At 37.1% G+C, this 21,342-nt stretch overlaps 1 protein-coding gene across 6 annotated transcripts in view; it reads right to left on the bottom strand.

Annotated features, from left to right (window-relative positions):
* ATG10 (autophagy related 10) overlaps nucleotides 1-21,342 on the bottom strand; it is a 261,017-nt gene that overhangs the window by 65,915 nt on the left and 173,760 nt on the right. For all 6 annotated transcript variants that reach the window (XM_030324039.1, XM_030324059.1, XM_030324014.1 and 3 more), the window contains exon 5: nucleotides 20,640-20,737. In XM_030324039.1, the coding sequence (XP_030179899.1) occupies nucleotides 20,640-20,737 (98 nt within the window). The remainder of the gene's footprint in view (nucleotides 1-20,639; nucleotides 20,738-21,342) is intronic.

Genomic DNA, 21,342 nt, shown 5'->3' with positions numbered 1-21,342 from the left:
CTGGTTAAGCATCTGACTCTGAATTTTGGCTCAGGTCATGATCTTATGGTTATCGAGCCCCACATCAAGCTCCAGGCTCTGCACTGACAGCATGGAGCCTGCTTGGGATTCTCTCTCTCCTTTTCTCTCTGCTCTTTCCCCACTCATGTTCTCTTTCTCCCTCAAAATAAGCTTTAAATTTTTTTTAAATTAAAAACAAAACAAAAAGATACTCAATACCATTAGTCATTAAGTACATGCAAAATAAAACCACACTGCAATATTATTCTACACTAACTGATATAGCTAAAATCAATTTTAAAACCGACAATGCCAAATGCAAGTGAAGATGTGGAACAAGTGGAACATTCAGATTGCTAGTGAAATGCAAAATCGATCTGATACTTCAGAAAACAGCCTAGTGTTTTGTTTCTTTTTGTAAACACTCACCATATACACTAGTAATCCTACTCCTAAGTTTTATTCAAAAGAAATGAAAACTTATGTCAACAAACCATGTTAATGAATGTTTATAGCAGGGTTATTCTTTTTAGAAAATTTATTATTGGAGTATAGTTGACATACAGTAGTGTTATTCTTAAATGATAAAAAGTAAAACAACCCACGATCCTTCAGCTGGTAAATTAATAAATAAAATGTTGTACTTTCATACAATGGAATACTATTCAGCAATAAAAAGTTAAAACGATCAATATATACATCAACATGAACGAATGTCAAAGTTGTGCTAAGTGAAAGAAACCAGACTCAAAACCCTGTACAGTATTCCCCCTCCCTTATCTGTGGGGGATACACTCCAAGACCCCCAGGGGATGCCTGAAACTACAGATACTGTCAAACTGTATATGTCATATTTTTTCCTGTACATATATATCAATTATAAAGTTTAATTTATAAATTAGGCACAGTAAGAGATTAGCAACAATAATTAGTAATAAAATGGAATAATTATAATAATATTAAAAAGTATGATTGTGATCTCTCTCAAAGCAGAATTTTGTACTGTACTTACCTTTTTTTTTTTTTTTTTTTTTTTAGTATAGTTGACACACAACATTACATTAGTTTCAGGTGCACAACATAGTCATTTGCCAGGTTTATGCTGTATGCCATGCTAACCACAAGTATGCTATGCTACCATCTATCAACATACAAGCCTATTACAGTGTCATTGACTATATATCCTATGCTGTACCTCTTATTCTCGTGATCTATTCGTTCTGTAAGTGGAAACCTGTATCTCCCTCTTACCTTCACTCATTTTGCCCATCAGCTCTCTCCTTCTCCCTTCTGGAAACCAGCAATTTGTTCTTTCTATTTACATATCTGTCTGCTTTTTGTTTGTTTATTCAAATTTTTTTTTTTTTTAGATTCCACATATGAGTGATATCATAAGGTGCTGGGAAAACTGGACAGCTACATGTAAAAGAATGAAAGTGGACCACTTCTAACTACCATACACAAAAACAAATTCAAAATGGATTAAAGACCTAAATGTTAGACCTGAAACTAAAAATTCTAGAAGGGAACACAGCCATAGCAACTTCTTTCTAGATAGGTCTCCTCAGGCAAGGGAAACAAAAGCAAAAACTAACTATTGGGACTACATCAAAATAAAAAGCTTTTGCACAGCAAAGGAAACTATTAGCAAAACAAAAAGGTGACCTATTGAATCAAAGATGTTTGCAAATGATGTATCCTATAAGGGGTTAATAAAATATACAAATAACTTATACAACTTAATACCAACAAAATAAAAAATTTAAAAAAATTAAGAAAATAATAATATGATTAAAAGTGAGAAGAGGATCTGAATAGATTTTTTTTTCCAAAGAAGACATACAGATGGTCAACAGACACATGAAAAGATGCTCAACACACTAATCATCAGGGAAATGCAAATTGAAACTACAATGAGATATCACCTCACACCTGTCAGAATGGCTAAAATCAAAAAGACAAGAAATAACAAGTGTTGGCAAGGATGTGGAGAAAAAGGAATCCTCGCACACTTGTGGTAGGAATGCAAATTAGTACAGCCATTATGAAAACATTAGGGAGGTTCCTCAGAAAATTAACAATAGAAATATCACACTTCTGATGATACAATGCTTATGTGATGAGATGAACTGAGGTGAATGACATGGGCACTGTGACGTACTGTCAGGTTACTATGACCTTCTGAGGACCTGTCAGAAGGAAGATCATCTGCTTCCAGACAAAGTTGACCAGAGATAACTGAAACCTCAGAAAGCAAGACTATGGACAAAGAGGGACTACTGTATATTGTATAAATCTATAAATGACATTCTGGGAAAGGCAAAACATAGGCACAGAGAACAAGGGTTGGGAGGGTAAAAAGGTTGACTACACAGAGAGGTGCCTGGAAGTCTGTGGCAGGAGAAGGAACTGTCAAGTATTCCGATTGCAGCAAGAGATACACATCTCCACGCATTTGTCAAAACTCACAAAACTGTACACCAAAAAAAGTCCATTTTACTATACATAAAATTTTAAAATAATTTTCCATTAGAAAAAATAAACCAGAGAAAGATGAATAATTAAAAAGGTAGAAAAAGAGGGGCGCCTGGGTGACTCAATCGGTAAGCGTCCGACTTAGGCTCGGGTCATGACCTCACAGTTTGTGAATTCGAGTCCCGCGTCTGGCTCTCTGCTGACAGCTCAGAGCCTGGAGCCTGATTCCGATTCTGTGTCTCATTCTCTCTCTGCCCCTCCCCCACTTGTGCTCTGTCTCACTGTCTCTCAAAAATAAATAAAAATGTAAAAAACAAATTTTTTTAAAAAAGGTAGGAGGGGCGCCTGGGTGGCGCAGTCGGTTGGGTGTCCGACTTCAGCCAGGTCACGATCTCGCGGTCCGGGAGTTCGAGCCCCGCGTCAGGCTCTGGGCTGATGGCTCAGAGCCTGGAGCCTGTTTCCGATTCTGTGTCTCCCTCTCTCTCTGCCCCTCCCCCGTTCATGCTCTGTCTCTCTCTGTCCCAAAAATAAATAAACGTTGAAAAAAAAAATTAAAAAAAAAATAAAAAAGGTAGGAAAAGATTTATCAGACAAATACTGCCCAAAAGAAAGTTGGTGTAGGGATATTAATGCCAGGCAAAATAATTTTTGGGTGACTTGCCTGAAGACATACAGCTTGTAAGGGGCAGATCCAGTCTTCAGTCCAACTCTTTCTTGCTATAAAGCCTACGCTCTTTCAGTTTATCTTAATGTCTCAGATTCTTGAGTTATTAAGACTCAGTTATTAAGACTTAGGAAGTTTATTCATTAAAAAGAAAGTTGGAGATAATCCTTCACAAGCACAAAAATTTCACCATCAAATAAATGCAGTTTTCATATTTTGAGAAGAATCAGTAAATATTTTTCCAGAAAAATATTTATTTAACTAATATTGGTGATACTGTTTTTGTTTGACGTGGAAAATTTTCACTTTGTTTTCTTTTAATGATAATAGAAACTATCTATCTCTCCCACCCAAAATTTCAAAAATTTTACCAAGTTCTTTCTTAAAATTTTTTTTTCTGAAGTTGACTTTTTTAAAAGTTTATTTATATTATATTTATTTTGAGAGAGAGAGAGAGAGAGAGAGAGAGAGAGAATGCCAAGCAGTCTCTGTACCATTAGTAGAGAGCCCAATGTAGGCTTAAACACCCAAACCGTGAAATCATGATCTGAGCTGAAATCAAGAGTCAGACGCACAGCTGACTGAGCCACCCAGGCAGCCCTCTGAAATTGACTTCTAAAAAATAAATCAATATTAGCATTTAGAAAAAAATCAATATTAGCATTGAAAAATCCCTGTGGCTGAGATAAATGATCAAACGAACCTGCCTGCTTTTAATTGAAACATATGCAAGAAAAACTAGGGGAAATTAGCTATGTAATATATCCATGTGAGAGCTGAATGGGCATATGTACCTGATAATGTTTGGGGTACATCATGCTCCTTACCAGAAACTAAGGTAAATTGCCATATTAAGTAAACACTTCCACTAACAAAATTAGGATGCTCAGTGTTTGGAACATTCAATATGAAAAGTCATGCAAAACAGCAATTAAATAAAGTTTCAAGCAAGTCCCCAAATCCCAGAAACCTATTCTAGTACTGTTCTCTTCTGGGATTTTTTTTTCAATTAAAATACAATAGCTGCCCATCCTTAGAATATTGCAAAGTGAGACCAATAACCTCCCAGACCACAGAATCAGGTTGTGGAATCTCTGCTTTTGAAAGCGTATTTAAAGTTGAGGTCAAAACTATGTAAAACATGTAGAAAATGTGCATCCTAATCCTAGCCTTCTATTTTGGTTATTAAATGCAAACCTGGTTTATTTTGATCACCTATAAGTGGTCTAATTATACTTAGAATGTTTCTGAATAAAATCTAGAATTGGGCAGGTGAATTAAATGAAAACCCCAAGGGAAATACACTGTATTATCAGCTGAATCCCCTTAATCAACCTTTCCTAGGCCCATTCTTTCCCTGTCTCCCAATTTCCCTCATGTTTTCACTCTAAAAAGTGAAGTCTTCTCTTTTCCATGGACAGGGCATGTAACATCACACAGTTATCAGGACCTGGACAAAACACTCATAGATCAGGAAACAGACCTTATTTCCTGCTAAACACCACCCCTTTGCAAGAGTTCACAGGGCACTCAGACTCAGCTGAGGTCAACCACCTGAGCCCCTGAATGTGAACTTGGTATGGGTGCAAAAATAATTTTACTTATAGAGACAGACAGATAGACATAAAATAAGGGGACTTTGGGGTGCCTGGGTGGCTCAGCTGGTTGAGCGTCCAACTGTTGATTTCAGCTCAGGTCATGATCCCAGGGTCGTGGGATCCAACCCCACATCTGGGTGTGGAGCCTGCTTAAGATTCTCTCTCTCCCTCCCTCCCTCTCTCTCTCCCTCTCCCCTCCCCACCTCTGCCCCTCTACCCCCTCGTTCTCTTTTTCTTTTTAAAAAGATAAAAATAAATCCATAAATAAATAAAATAAAGGGCCCTTAAAATTTCCAAACTATCAAACCATCACCTGGAAAGTCATCAGTGATTTTAGACAAACCTCCCATCTCAGAATGACTGGTTGGTTACGCTATACTTCAGATTTCTTTAGTCTTCATCCAATCCTGGTTGAAAAGAGTTTGGGATGGTTAGGAAGATCCTGACACATTTGTTGTTTGTGGGCCAGAAGAAGAGAGAAATTTTCTTAAGTAGCATAGGGAGCCAAGACCAAAGCCAATGATGGCAAGAGAGAGCTAAGGTTTGTACACCAGGAAGATCACTCTCAAATACCAAAGTCGTGGGACCAGAGGGTGTCATCATTACAGTTACACAACAAAATACTTGAAAAGAGGCAGGAATGAGACAAAAGTAAAAGCAGACTTTGCACAAGACAAGAAGAAAGGGCATCCTGGGTGATTTTCCTGAGCTATGTTGGTCTGCAGATTGGCCATCGTATCTAAAGTACACGTGGGCTGAGTTAGCTGAAAGAAAAAAGGAGACACTACTGGCAGCTATAGAAACTGAAGATCCTCCATTTCCAAAGTTAACTGGATACATTTTTTTCCCATTATTCTAAGGGAGCTCCACACATACCCAAGGGGCCAAAAGTCTGTGCCTTGTGAAGTGGCAGGATGGACAATTAATTCAAACACTCTGATCATCTTCCTTCTGAGTCATATCATTAGATGCTAGAAGTCATTTGTTTGATAGAATGAACTCTGTAACATCCAAGGCTATGGAATCTAAGAACGATTTTTATTCAATCACTCCACAAAATGACTTCAGCAGATGCAAAGGTAGGCCTGGCCACACTGATTTCAGTTAAGACGAAAAGGCTTTTATTTTCTGAGCAACCTGCTAGAAACAATATAGGCTTACATATTCCTGACTTGACTCTCTCAAAAGACAGACCTGGCATGTCTCAAAACTAAAATTCCCCTTGTCAAGGAACAGGGCAAGGTTAGTTGCCTAGCTTTAACTTGACAATTGTTTGAATTGTATCTATGCAAAATATCCTCTAGCTCAGATGTTTTTGAAAATTTTAAAGCACCAGAACACTTTTTGGAAATAAAACCTTACAATGACCCAAAAAAACCCAGAAGGTGGCATACTTTGACTGAAGTCAGGTGGCAGTTTCCAAAGATCTATCTTGTTTACTTGGCCTCTTCCACATATGGCCTCTCTTCCCCCATGCATTCTCACAAATACTGTAATATACACAGAGAATAGCCCTGAGATAACCCCATTCACACAAGGGAATTTCCAGAAGCCAGTATGAAACACAAATTAGCTGACACAATAATTTCTGGAGATCAGAGTACACAAAATGATCATGATTTGATTAAAGCTTCATCAGTAGGAGAAAGATTTGTTTTGAGATTGTTCTATAAGGTTCACACCTGTAGGGACAGCTGTTTTGATCAATGGTCAAATTTGCGTCAAGTTATAGCTTAATTCTTCTAAATCGAAGTCCGTGGGGAAACATCACCCACATATTCAAGAGACCAGCACTAATGATCATTTAGCCTTTCCTGGTGGCAACATTGATGTCAAACATGCCTGTGAAAAATTTAAATAAAATGTGGAAAAGAAGTGCATTTTGTTGATCTTTTCTATGTAGGAGATGGACTTTGAAGGATCAAAAGTGATCATTTTACAGGACTCTTAAATATATTTTCTCCTTTATCAGCTGTTTGAAATTAATTTGATTGTGGGACAACCTGCAAATCAAGTTGGGGGGAGGAAGGCTTTCAGAACCTTTTAAATGGGTTATATAAGCACTTCTGTGATCTAAGGTGTATACTGTTCTGACCGCCCTTTCATGGACTTCCCCACAGGCTGCATATTAACGAATCTAAATTTGAAAAACCTGCCTTACTGCCGTTTGAGGATTTGAGGGACAGGCCACTACATTCTTGGTTATTAACGACTAATTGAATAAGGCTGGGGATGAGCAAGTGGGTAGGGAGAAAGCCTGACAGAAAGGGTCATATTGATTAGAGGAAGCTACTTAGACATGTATTCAATTCACCTCCTTTTACCAGCAAGTGGTTTAAAAAATTGACGACAGTATCTATAGTATTCAATTTTAGATGTACTGTAGGGTATGCTAAGATATATCTATGTCTCAATAGGAAGCTGTAGGCTTAGCCACAGGTCCAATAACAACTACAGATTTTAGAATGAAGCTGCTCACGTCATGGCTCAGGGAGAAGCGCTGTGGAGATGAGTTCTCACAGGCCCAGATGGGCTTCTTCTGCTCTCACAGCCTTGGGACACTGCTCCCATGATGTGTCAATCCCATCACATAAAATACAGCACACTGAAATAGCTGAAGTTCTCTCCTGAGAAGGAGAACTCTTTGAATGCTGTTTTGAATGAGAACTACAAAACTCTTTATTTAGTTGACTAAGTAAATACAACTCCTAAGTACTCTAGGCAGCTCCTTTCTCAATAAACTATCAGTTTGTGCCTGTGAATATACTGCTGTAGGAAACTTGACAACAATTATCCTATTGACTATTGGAGTGCTATATTTTACACAAATCAGAAATTATGTCCACTACTTTTCTTTTTCACAGTATTAATGGATTAATGGTAATAAGAACTCACACCCTTAGTATCAACTATATGCCAAACATTATGCTAAACAGATCACATGCATGAATTCACATAATTCTCACAATAACCCAACAAGGTAGTCCTTATAATGGTCCCCATATACAAATAATCTCCCATTCTGAAAATGAGGAAGGGGAAAAGTCTAACAATTTGTTCTTGGTCACAATGTTAATAAGTAGAACTTAAATAAGAATCCAAGTATTTCTGACTTCAGAGCCAAACTTCCAACCTGTTGAAAAAAACTATCCTCAGGTCCAGCTATACATTACTGTAGCAATCAAGGTTCAGTTGCAACAAACATCTGACTAGCTGAAACCCTCATTGGGAGGGTTGAAAAAACAAATTCTAAATGACTTTCCAAGAATAATTTCTAAATCCATACTGGAGAATTGGACACCACGGGACCTACTGCTTCTTTTCAGATCAGGAATCCGTCATTCTAGAATCACACCTCCACTCCCATGATCAGAAACTTGCCTCTACTGTGGCCATTGCCAGGGCCACACCACACCTGTTGCAATTCACACCAGCAAAATGATTGGCCATCCTCTCCCTCTTGACACACCCAAAGTTAGTGACCAATGCTGGAGCCATACAGAAAACCTCTGCAACCTGCAGTGTTTCCAACAAAGTGCAGCCTCCAACACCTCTACCTTCCAAATCCTGCACAAATGCATCTAATATGATGAACCTAAATCAAATTCAGACACCTCTCCAAAAAGGAGATGGAGAATCATGTTTCAGCTTTCCAATGTCTGCAGTACAGGAAGGGGAGAAGAGAAGCAGGATAGGGTGAATGTTGAGTTCTAATCCACAATGGCCATTACAAGTTCCAAGGATTTGGATGTCTTGTTGAGGGGTTTGCTGATTAGGGTTGCAAAATACTATATGTCTAGGAAAAGCCTCCAGAGTTTTCATCAGATTCTCACAGAGGCCCATGACCCAGAAAGGGTTCAGATCTACTTTAACATATCTTCAATATGATAACATCTTGAGAACAAGATTAGCATTGTGGGAGAAACAAAATAGTGATTAACACATGAGCTCTCTAGGTCATAAGCTCAAATTCTGATTCTGTCATTCAGTAGATGTTTGACCTTTAGCAGGTTATCTTATGACTTTGTGCCTCAGTTTTTCCTTCTCTAAAGTTTGGGGAATAGATTCAGCCTGTTAGGAGAGTTCAGAAGATTAAGTGAAATAATATGTGTATTCAGAAGAATGCCTGGTACTTGAGAAACTCTCCATAAATGTTAGCTATTATTACTAGAATAATCTTTAGGCAAGATAAATTCTAATCTTAAAAGGTTGTATAATAGAGTTCCATTCATGCCCCACACATAAATTTATTTCCACTTTCATATGGCTTTTAGAAGAATTGAATACTTGATTTCCTGTGGCAGGAAACAGAGAGACAAGCACCCGTCTATGTGGTGATGACCTTGTTCTATTTAAAGAATACATTAATCTAGCAGCTAATTATTGCCAGGAGGAACAGTTTAAGCACAACTGTGCCAAAATCAAATTTTTCAGTTTGGAAGATGTTCTTTCGAACCTAAATGGATACTACTTTCAAAGTATTCAAAATGCTAAGTTTTAATTGTTTGCAGGGCAGTGTATTGATAGTTACATCACTTGGCAGGCCCCTTCAGATATAGTTTTACTCAATTACATACAATCTTGTTAAATGGGTACAGTGGGTAACTGATAATTCTTGCTGGCAAAAATCTTGCTAAGATCCTACCTTCCATACTTAAAGGAGCAAGACTTACAAGTTTCCATGAATTCTGTTCAATCATTTGTGCAAATCTAATAAGGCTTACATAAAAATAGAAGCCTCAGCCTTGCTGGCAGGTACTCCTGTGAGCTGCCTCTGGACAGCAGAAACAGTGCTCAGTGTTGGCAAGAATGGAAGTCAGACCCTTTAGTTACGACCTTACGTCAACTTAGTGTCTCAAATGTATGTGCCAGTGAATTGCAAGAAAAATTCACATTTCAGCTATTCATCAGTAACTCAGGGTTCAAGTACAAGACTCCTGTCAGAAGCCTGGTTGACATCAGATTGTACCACTTTAAGAAGAACAATTGTGACCAGTGTCAGTGAGTACTTAGGACAATTAGTTCTCTAATATACTATGGGTAGTAAGAATTAGTACACATGGGAACATTTAACAAAATTTTTAAATGTGAATACTTACTGACTCACCATTTTGACTTCTAAGGATTTATTCCAGAGGGGCGCCTGGGTGGCGCAGTCGGTTAAGCGTCCGACTTCAGCCAGGTCACGATCTCGCGGTCCGTGAGTTCGAGCCCCACGTCAGGCTCTGGGCTGATGGCTCAGAGCCTGGAGCCTGCTTCCGATTCTGTGTCTCCCTCTCTCTCTGCCCCTCCCCCGTTCATGCTCTGTCTCTCTCTGTCCCAAAAATAAATTAAAAAAAAAAAAAAAAAAAAAACTTTAAAAAAAAAAAAAAAGAAATAATCTGACAACCACACAGATTATAAATACAAGGATGTTCACTTAGGAATTGTTTATAAGACAAACAATTGGAAAATAACTCAGTTCAAAATATAAAATAGGTTAAAATGATTATGGCATTGGCCTTAGAATGGAATTCTACATAGTTATTAAAAGGAAAATTTAGGGGTACCTGGGTTGCTCAGTTGGTTATGAGTCTGACTCTTGATATTGGCTCCGGTCATGATCTCACAGTTTGGGAGATTGAGCCCCATTCCGGGCTCTGTGCTGACAGGGCAGAGCCTGCTTGGGGTTCTCTCTCTCTATCTTCCCCTCCCCTGCTCACACTTGCATGCTCTATCTCAAAATAAACAAAATCAACTTAAAAAAAGGGAAAACTTAGATGTATTTAAGTATTGACATAAAAAGATGTCTGTGATGTAAATTTCAAACACCAGGTGCATAGTATAATCTCATTTGTATTTGTGTATATTTATATATAATATATACATATATGTGAATATATATATTACATATGTATATATTTAAAATTTTTTTAATGATTATTTATTTTTGAGAGAGAGAGAAACAGAGCGCAAGCAGCAGAGGGAGAGAGGGGCAGAGAGAGATGGAGACACAGAATCCGAAGCAGGCTCCAGGCTCTGAGCTGTCAGCACAGAGCCTGACGTAGGGCTCAAAGTCAAGAACTGCGAGATCATGACCTGAGATGAAGTCAGTCACTTAACCAACTGAACACCCAGGTGCCCCCATATATATATATTAGAAAGCTATGCACTGAAAGGTTAACAATGGTAACCCTGAATGTTTGAGATTATGAGTAATTTTTCATTTCTTCTTGCTATTTTGTATTTTGTTAAACATTATCAGTATGTATCACTTTTGTTAATCAGACAAAAACAGCAATTATTAAAAATGCAAGCCCAGGTGATAGCACTTTTATCTCAGGACAGTCCAAAATACATACCATGATTCACAAATTCAGAATCATACAGAATCTCTAAGATCTTTCTTTGCATCTTGTATCAATGTAGGAATAGGCAAACACAAATGCCTTTAGAAAACAGGTAGGCAAAGTCAATAAGCGTAGACAAGGTATGAAGCAATAGGGAGGGGAAGTGACCATGGTTAACTACAGAGCACATATCCAGTCCAAAGGCATTCAAATTCAAAAAAATTTCAAAGCACTCAAAAAACATCTGCAGGCTGACTCTGAACAGTAAGCTGCTAATAAGGGCCTTTGCCATATATATCCAAATGTGCAATATAGATTACTGTAACTCTCAGAATACCTCAACTTGACTTCATTCTCTCCCCATCTCCTGAAGTTGGTTTATGTGGTATCTATAAAGGAGACTAGTTTTTCATATTTGTAAAACTATCTTACTAAAATTTAACACAAGAGAATTTTGTTTCTCCTGATAAACTTGTCTGCATCCTTCCATAACAGAATAAAAGCAACAGATTTAATTGGCTTTCCTTTTTGTTACTTGTTCTTCTAGAAAACTCAGAAATGACCCTTAGCTTAGATGTTTCTGTCCCAAGCGTCTTTCCCCCTCCATCACTGAGTTCTTATTCACTTGCTTTGATGGCTATAGTATATGCATTATTATATTAGACTATATGTGTATATACCACTTGAAATACTTCTGAAATTCAGATTGGATAGAAGGAAGTAGAAATGAATTAATATACTGAAAAGATAATATTATATAATAATTGTAATGATTTGTACACCTGCTTTATATACTTTGGTATTATCCCTATTTATTGGCCAAATTTTAAAGTATAAAATATACACTGCAAATAAAATATGGAGAATGTAACAGCTCACATGGAAAAGAATCAGGAAAACAACAGGTGAAAAAAGAATCTGTAAAGGGTAGCAAGTGGAATAAAAAATGTGCAATAATTACATGGTAGAATATGTGTGTGCAGGCACCATGGTGTCAAAAATAAGATAAAACATGGGGCGCCTGAGTGGCTCAGTTGGTTGAGTGTCCAACTTCGGCTCAAGTCATGATCTCACGGTTTGTGAGTTCAAGCCTCGCGTCGGGCTCTCTGCTGACAGCTCAGAGCCTGGAGCCTGCTTTGGATTCTGTCTCCTTCTCTCTCTGCCCCTCCCCACTTGTGCTCTGTCTCTCAAAAATAAATAAATGTAAAAAAAAATTTTTTTAAAGATGAAACAAATAGCATCTTTCTTAGGAAGCTTATACCCTTACAGGGGACTCAAAACCTACCTGTGAATATGTGTCTCTGCACAGTCCACCTTCCATCCCCCCTCCAGGTCTTGTGCCTGCCTTTATGCTCCCCCAGGCTTCTCTACCTACCTCTAGCTGCTTCTTCCTGCCTACCCACCATTAACCTCTTTCTCAAAAACCGGAAATGAGAATACAAATGCTCCTCAAACATAAAGTTTTAGAACTAAGATGTTTATTAAAAATTAAAAATTGATGGTAATTATCAAAATGAAATGTGCTAAGATTAGTATTAAAATTAATTATAAATATTTTAAATGGCATTTTGTTTTTACATTTATGAGCTGCTCCTTTTTTAGAAAGAGAAATTTCAAGGATCAGTGAAATGCTGGCAAATTCCTTAAACAAAGTCTTATATAAAGTCAAGGCATGTGCTGAGTCAAAAGTGCAACTGTGATGGTAAAAAGCCAAGCAATATTCTGCTTAATCAGATATACATATGACAAAGTACATTAACCAGTCTCTTGTTTTCATTGCCTAGCGAAATAAATTTCAATTTAAAGAAATAAAACCCAAATATACCAATATAAGCTGGTTATTTATAAAAAAAAAAAAAGCTTTCCTTGCTTATTTATGTGAACTCTCATTTAAATGGAATAAAACAAAACATCTTAGAAATTAATTTAGTAAGACAAGGGTCTTACATAATAAATCACACCTCCCCCAATTCTACTTAGACTATTCTGAACACTTAATTAGTGGCTAATGGCCAGAAAACTTTAAAAAGTAAAAGTTGGATGAGAAAATAATATTATACCAGTGACTAAATAGCATCTAGGATAAAGTTAAGGCTTTCTAAAAACATTTCAGGGTGTAAAATCAAAGAAAATTGCGAGAGAAATTAATTATTTAGTAAAAGATAAAGAGAACAAGGTTTCATATACTTCTTAATCTAAGGAACAAGCAAAACTTATGAAAATGTGTTTTTTACCCCACAAGAAGAAAAGCACAGTGGAGTGTAAGTGACAATGGATATTTCTGAATTGATTAAAAAAATGAATATGGAAAATGAAGTACAGCATCAGCATTCAATAAATATTAAAAGTCACAATGCATGTGCAGACTGACAATCTAGAAATAATTATTAATAGAGACAGAGAAAAATAGCACTGTCATCATTATCTTAAGATACCAAAGAAAATGAGATACAGTGATGAAAGCATATTCTACTCTCGTAAGATAGTACAGTGTGGTAGAATCATTGAGTACTGTGAAAACACTGGAAAGTTTCTACAAAAAGTCTGCAAGCTAAATGCATTTACTACGGCACTATAAAACCTACCCACTAAAGTTACTTATAAATGTCCAGAATGAATACCTAGAAACCCAGAATCAACAAATTAGCGGCAAATTACAGAGAAAACAATCACATGGTGTCTGCAGTGCCATTTAAATAAAACTGCACCATGAAAGAGTCTGCAATGGTGCTGGCAGTGATTTTGAAGCAGCAGCAACAATCCATAAAAGGCTTCTTAATTTTCTTGTCATTTAAGAATTAAGCCACTTCCAGTGCACACAGATCCTACCAGGTGCACTAAATTGATGTCATTATGAGCCATCAGGAAATACCCACAGAGACCTGTACCAACATCGAGAAGTTTTGTTAAACAGCTGTGTGTTTTAATTGATTTGTATTATTTAAAATAGGAACAGTTAAAAGTCAGTTATCGGATGTTGTGTAAAAGAGATGCCTAAAGACTCCAGGGAGACTGAGTTCAGAAGAAAGCCAATCACTGGAACTTCACTTGAGCACTTAAGATTATTACTAGAGGAAGCACAATTAAATCATCAGTTTATCAGCCATCATTATAAATCACGAGGCAACACATCAAGCTTCATTATTTAAGACTCCTTAACCAGTGACTTCCTGCATCACCGAGAGTCAAAAGCAATCTCTTCACCAAAAGGTGTCTAAGGAGTTTTGTTTTTTGTTGTGTTTTCTTTTTTTTTTTTTTTTTTTTTACCCTGAGAGATTATCATGGAAATACGATGAAAACTCACTGAAATTAATTACCATATTTTTGCATGTTTTAGACATGATGAAGTCTTCAAAATGAAATTAATGGTATTTGGGATATGTAAAATGTGCATTGCACAGGTTCCTCTTAACTCTATTTCCTGCCAATATTTAATCCAGTTCTCATATACTTATAAGGGATCACACAAGGAAACATAACGAGTTTCTTTCCAACTTTATCTACCCAATCCCATTCATTTATTTGTACTCAGCCTTCCCCAGACATGTGGGATCAAAAAACAAAGTACCTCAAAAGTTTTGGTTTCCAAACTTAAAGTACAGATGTTAGAAAATATGTGCAGGAGTTCAGATGTTAGAAAATATGTGCAAGGAGATACGGCACAGGATGAGTTTTGTATGCAACCCTCTTTCTTAGTCTTCCCAACAACTCTTGGTAGATGCTGTCATTATCTTTAATGGAAAAATAAGACACAGAGAGTTTCTGTAATTTGCCCAAATTCATACAGCTAGTAAGCGGTGGTATTCACCCTGTCTGGCTCCAGCACCTTGATAAAGGCTCTGAAAGCAAGCAAGCCTCCTTTGCAGATGGGGGGGTAAGTCTGGGCATGAACTGCACGACATGAATGGGCAACCAGCAACAACTTTTCAAACCAAAAAGCTACTTGGGTTATATCAAAATAACTCACGGGCCAACTTAAAGAGACTTTCCGTGGCCAAACATGAGGCAAATCAAGCAACCATAAAGACAATTACTATAATGAATTGAAATGCATAAAACATTTACATCCACAAGTCCACAAAGATACATAAGAAAAATTTCTTGGTCACCTTAGGATGCTAGAGAACCAGCTCATTATCTTAAATGCTAGAACATTTACCCTGCATTTTCTATACGAAACATACCTCAAGTAACTAAGCTGGTGAAGGAAACTGCTGTTATAAAGCAGTCCAGCTCATAAATAATGGATGATAGAATTAGAACATCACTATTTTGCACCCCCTAATGAGTTAATGGATCTAGGCAATAATCATGAATGGCTTCTAACAACACAAAAAAGAAAGATAACCAAACATTATATGCCTCTTGATAGAAGTATCCAGAATCATCTATGAAGTATTCATGCCCCCCAAAACAAACCTGAATCTGATCAAGCCTCCAGGTCTAACTACAAGTTTAAGGAAAACGCAGGAAGGAACACACCAAACAACATCACAGAGATACAATCAGAAACAAAACAAAACAAAACAATAACAACAAAACAACAGACTACAAATACTACAGGACCAAAAACCTTGTTTCTCCAACAAAAATTTGTGAGGAAAAAAAGAGAGAGAGGGGAATGAGAATCTTAGTTTCAAAAGTCTTAAGGGTTGTTAACCATTTTAATTTATAAGCCTTATTTGAATCCTGATTCAAAGAAACTATAAAAAAACAATTATGAAAATTTAAGCATCAATTGCTTACTTAATATTAAGAAATTATTAATTTATTTGTGATAATAGAAATGTGGTTATGTTATTTTTAAGAGTTCTTATCTTTTTTTAAACTTTTTATTTTGAGATAACTGTAGAATCACATGTAGTCATAAGAAATGATACAAAAAGATCATTCATGGGGCACCTGGGTGGCTCAGTTGGTTAAGTGTCTGACTTCAGCTGAGGTCATGATCTCACAGTTCATGGGTTCAAGCCCCACGTTGGGCTCTGCACTGACAGTTCAGAGTCTGGAGCCTGCTTCAGATTCTGTCTTCCTCTCTCTCTGCACCTCCCTAACTTGTTCTCCCTCTCTCTCTCAAAAATAAATAAACATTAAAAAAAAAAGATCATTCACACCCTTCACCCAGTTCCCCAGTGGTAACATCTTACAAAACTATAGTACAATATCACAACCAAGATACTAACATTGATGCACTCAGTTACAGGATATTTCCATTGATACAAGGCTCCCTCGTGTTGCCTTTTATAGCCATACCCTCTTCCTTCCCAGGAACACCTTCTTCTCTAACACCCAACAACCACAGATTCATTCTCTAATCTATAATTTTGTCACTTAAAAAATGTTAGATTAAATGGAATCATATACTATGCAACCTTTTGAGGTTGGCTTTTTGTACTGAGAATAATTCTCTGGACACTCATCCAGGTTGGTCAGCATATCAGTAGTTGGTTCCTTTGTATTACCTAGTAGTATTCCCTAGTAAGGATGTACCACTTTGTTTAATCTCCATGCTCTGAAGGACATCAGAGTTGTTTCCATTTGGGCTATTATGGATATAGCTTCTATAAACACTGGTGCAAAGCCCTTATATTTTACAGATACATACTTAAATTTTTATGGATGAGATATCATATCTAGGATTTGCTTTAAAAAATTCCAGATTGGGTAAGACACTAAAATAAATAAGATTGACCATTAGTTTTTAAATGTATTATACTATTACCTCTACTTTTGTATATGTTTATAATTTTCCATAATATAAAGTTGATAAACAAGAAACTAGTAGAAAACAATTACTTATCTGACCACTTACACACACACACATACATAAACACACACATCTTCAAGTAAAATTGAAGGTATACTTTCTTATATTATGACTTTTAGTCTGTGCCAAGATCACAGGAGTTCTTTACCTAAAACAGCCCACACCTATGAGTGATCATTATTGTAACATTCATTGTACCAATTTGGGCAGATCCAACCTAGGCATCTGTTAACTTACTTTCAGAAGTTCTTTATTAGGCTACAGGGTTGAGATAATAGGTAATTCGTAATATTGGACAAAAGCAGGTAAGTAATCACCATAATCAAATGTATGAGATTCATTAGTGGCTTGTCATCAAAAGAGAGCATTCATGTCTGACATGAACAGATCCTTATCATCAAGACAAATGCTGAGAGAACAGAAGTGTGATTACTAAAGATGAAGAGCAACAAACTATATGAGCACAATCAAGCCTTAGAATGAAGTGAAATGCATTTTATATTATGTGAGGGCTGCTTTTGTCTTTAAGCCACTCTGGAGGACAGGATATTATTATCACGTTCAGTCTGCAAGCTAATGGCTCTTTAGTATAATTCTGCAAAACGCTATCTACTGTTCAGTGTCGCCAATATTCTATCAGCTCATTCTCCCCTAGTGCTGCATCACACCATCCCCATTACCCCACTGAGGACACCTACTTTTTCTCCAGATGGGCTTTACAAAAATGAAGACCCACTCTCTCAAAGATCTCAAGCAAAAAAGACCATGCAAATACCAACTCATTAACGAATCTAGGATTAAAAGCCAAGACCTCCAAAGGAGATATTGATGATGACTTTCACATGTCAGGAATGCAAAGGCAACAAGAGAGTTTCCCTGGCAAGGTCTTTAAACACTGGACATGCACCGTGACAAACAATTCTAAAGCTTAAATAAAGTTTGTTGCCAAAAGTGGGATACCTGTCCACAGATCAGTCCCCATAAGACAAGTTCCAAAGGAACAACTAAATACTACAGTTGTGCCGTACTTTGGTGATACCAACCATCCCTCCCATTAAGTGAGCCCCACGCTTGGGTGTTAACAATCAGCGCTTATTGTGATTTCATCATTACTACTATACTATGACAGGTAGGAAAAAGATGGTTAATAAGCTATCTATCTGTCACTTAAGTATCCACAAATGAAAAGATATTAGTCAATTTCTTTAAAAACAATCCATGTACAGATTGGTTCATTTGGCTGGTTTAGCAACTTAGGATTCTATCAATAGAAAGAAATCTGTTGGTAACACGGTATTAGGAAACTAAGAAAATACAGTTGAGTCCAAAGTCTTGTTCATAGGTCACAAGTCAGAACAGAGACACATAGAATTAAAACCCAAAATGACACAGATCACCAGGAATTGTGCTATGGTCTTGCACTGAGATTAATAACAGGGCTGCTAGTGGCAGAAAAAGGAAAAGGATAAGAATTGGGCTCAGGAACAAAACGCAAAATGGAAATTAAAAGGAACAGACAAAAAAGGCACTAAAGTGAAATACATGTGTGTTTCGGGATCTTTGTTATCTATCTTTTGCCTCTACTTTTTGCCATCTTCCTGGACTCTTGTAACCAAACATTTTCTGGGTCCTGTGGATTCTGACACTACAGTATACATTGGAGACAGTCTGTGGTCACTAGCAGAACAATGGAATTGAAACTCGTAGCACTCAATACTTAAAGGTTAATCTAAAACGCTTTGCATAGGGGCATTTTGTGGCTCAGTCAGTTAAGTGTCTGACTCTTGGTTTTGGCTCAGGTCATGATCTCATGGTTCGTGAGATCAAGCCCCACTTCTGGCTCCAGGCTGGCAGTGTGGAGCCTGCTTAGGGGATTCTCTCTCTCTCTCTCTCTCTCTCTCCCTCCCTCCCTCTCTCTGCCCCTCCCCCACTTGTCCACACACTCTCTCTCCCTCAAAATAACCTTTAAAAAATAAAAAAAAATCAGGGCGCCTGGGTGGTTCAGTCGGTTAAGCATTCTGACTTCAGCTCAGGACATGATCTCACAGTTCGTGGGTTCGAGCCTGGCATCAGGCTCTGTGTTGACAGCTCAGAGCCTGGAGCCTGCTTTGGATTCTGTATCCCCCTCTTTCTCTGCCCCTCCCCTGCTCATGCTCTGTCTGTCTCTATCTCTCAACAATAAATAAATGGTAAAAGAAAAACAAATTAAGTAAATAAATAAAATGCTTTGCATAAAATAAAACACTCTTGCCAAAAATCTTTATGATTGGATTTGCTTATATAACTCTTTATCCTTCTTCATAGCAACCACCCATGCCTGGTCTACACTACTGGAATTTCAGAGGGGGTCACTTTTGTGAGCTGAAGTGGTTTCAAGAAAGAAACATGAGAGAACAAAAAGGAAATATAAAGATAGAACAAAGGGAATAGGGAAGTCTTTAAGTCTGGAAAGAATTCTAAGAACAAAGTGCACAGAATAGCTTCTGGAAAATGGAAAGCCTTGTTCAGAAGGAGCTGAGGCTATATAGAGTGGAGTAGGAGTAGAAGATCAGCTCAGAAGGGTAGGTTGGAGCCAGGGGATGGCAGCCATAGAGCCCCAGTCAGGCATTTAGACCACATGGCATAGGCTTTTGGAAGCTACTGCAGGTTTACACACAGGCAAGATAAGTGCACCATGGTTAGGAGGATGTGACTAATGGTAGGAGCAGGGAGTGAAGGAGCAGACCTGAGGTTCAAGGGCTTACTAATTGTTCCAGGTGAGGCCACAGGACTAGATCTATGTGTGAGTGCAATGATGGGAAGGGAAAGGAAAGGATTAATTTCAGGGGCTGTGTACTTAAACCTAGTTTTGTCCCTAATTAAAACCTACAAAATGGTCCTTTGGAGTCACTGTCAAAGAACTACTTATAAGATACTAAGGATTCTTATGCTGATTGGGAGGTAAACTGTCATTATTATGATCAAACACATAAGAGAGCATAAAAATTTTAATGGCTGATAAGGTCATTTTTAAAGGAGGCTTTGATTAAGCTTAACAGAGGCTGGGAAAAAATAAGATTTTTGATACAAGTAAAAATTATTTTTAAGGAGACCATGATTGGTTGCAAGGTGATGAGTATTTTTAAATTTCTAAAATAATTAACTGCTGATTTTAGCAAGGCAGTAATAATGACTTATATGATTGACAGATCTATTTTTCTCTACTTTTACAAATCTACTTTTTATATCTACTTTTGCAGATGCATTTTCTCTACTTTTTTCAGATCACTTATTGCAAACCTATTATTAATCAAAAGTTAATTTTTTGGCAAACGTACCTATGAGTAAAACTCTGAAGCACTGTAGATGACACAAGCTAAATCATGTACTTCTTAGTGAATATGCCAACTTAGTTTCTATTCTCATTTCCTTCATACATTTTTATTGACCGCTCACTGTATGATAAGTACCATATCAGTGCTAGGTGTACCATAAAGAGAAAGAAAACAGGGTCTGCCCACATGGGAGCACACGGTATAATGACAAAGAAAGACGTTAATATGTTTTTTAAAAACTATCCAAATATATAATTTAAAATTGTGATAAGCACTATAACGGAAAATTATAGGATGTTTTGAGAGTTTATAACAGGAAGGCTAAACCAACTCTGGATCTGAGAAGGTGTTTTAAAGGAAACTGTTTCTGAACTGAAATTTGTAAGGATATAGGGAAATGAAATAGGCAAAAAGAGTAGGGGAGAGAATACGAGAAGAAAATACGAGCAGAGGGAAAGAATGACATATAATAAAATAAAAATATTCTCTAACCTGTTGGGTAATAGTGTCCCATGGCTCCTGCAGCAGCCTTGTCTTATAGCACTCGTGGATTCCTTCCCATATGTCCTTCAGAGCTAAAGGTCTTCCATCTGCAAAAGTGCATGGTAAAGACTGTCAGTAATCCATTTGACACAATGGTGCTTGGTGTCTATCTAAAACTACTAGAAGAATATTATATTTTTTAAAAAAATCTTTGCTAGTACACATATTACTTATGTATCAAAAGAGTGCTATAGGAATTACTATTTTCTTCCTGAGGGAAATTTAAACAGTCAAGCTTCTCTCCTTTGTAAGCATCTAGCAGTTAAATTATCTGCTCATTCATTGCCTATAGGAATTCTGAAAAATAAATAAAATCCAAATGTATTTTAGAGATGACTAATAGATACAAGCATAGGAAAAAGACCAGGTAGACAGACTTCCATATTCACAAGGGTGCACTATGAATACCTCTGAAATCTTAATACTCCCTCTAGTTCTTAAATCAAAGACCATACACATGCTTCATTCACTCTCTCATTGACTAAATATCTGTAATGTTCAAATCACACTGCTGAGTACCATGGGGAATAGAGAAAAGGAAAGCACACAGTTTCTCCTAGTAAGAAGTGTACCATTTGCTAGTGAAACTATGACAAGTATATCGAGAGTATATTGATACTAAAACACTAGGTAGAAAGCGGTCACTGCCAAG

Source organism: Lynx canadensis, chromosome A1, assembly GCF_007474595.2.
Source record: "Lynx canadensis isolate LIC74 chromosome A1, mLynCan4.pri.v2, whole genome shotgun sequence".
Classification (NCBI taxonomy): domain Eukaryota; kingdom Metazoa; phylum Chordata; class Mammalia; order Carnivora; family Felidae; genus Lynx; species Lynx canadensis.
Note: the sequence above shows the minus strand (reverse complement) of the source record. Positions and strands in the feature narration are given on the sequence as shown.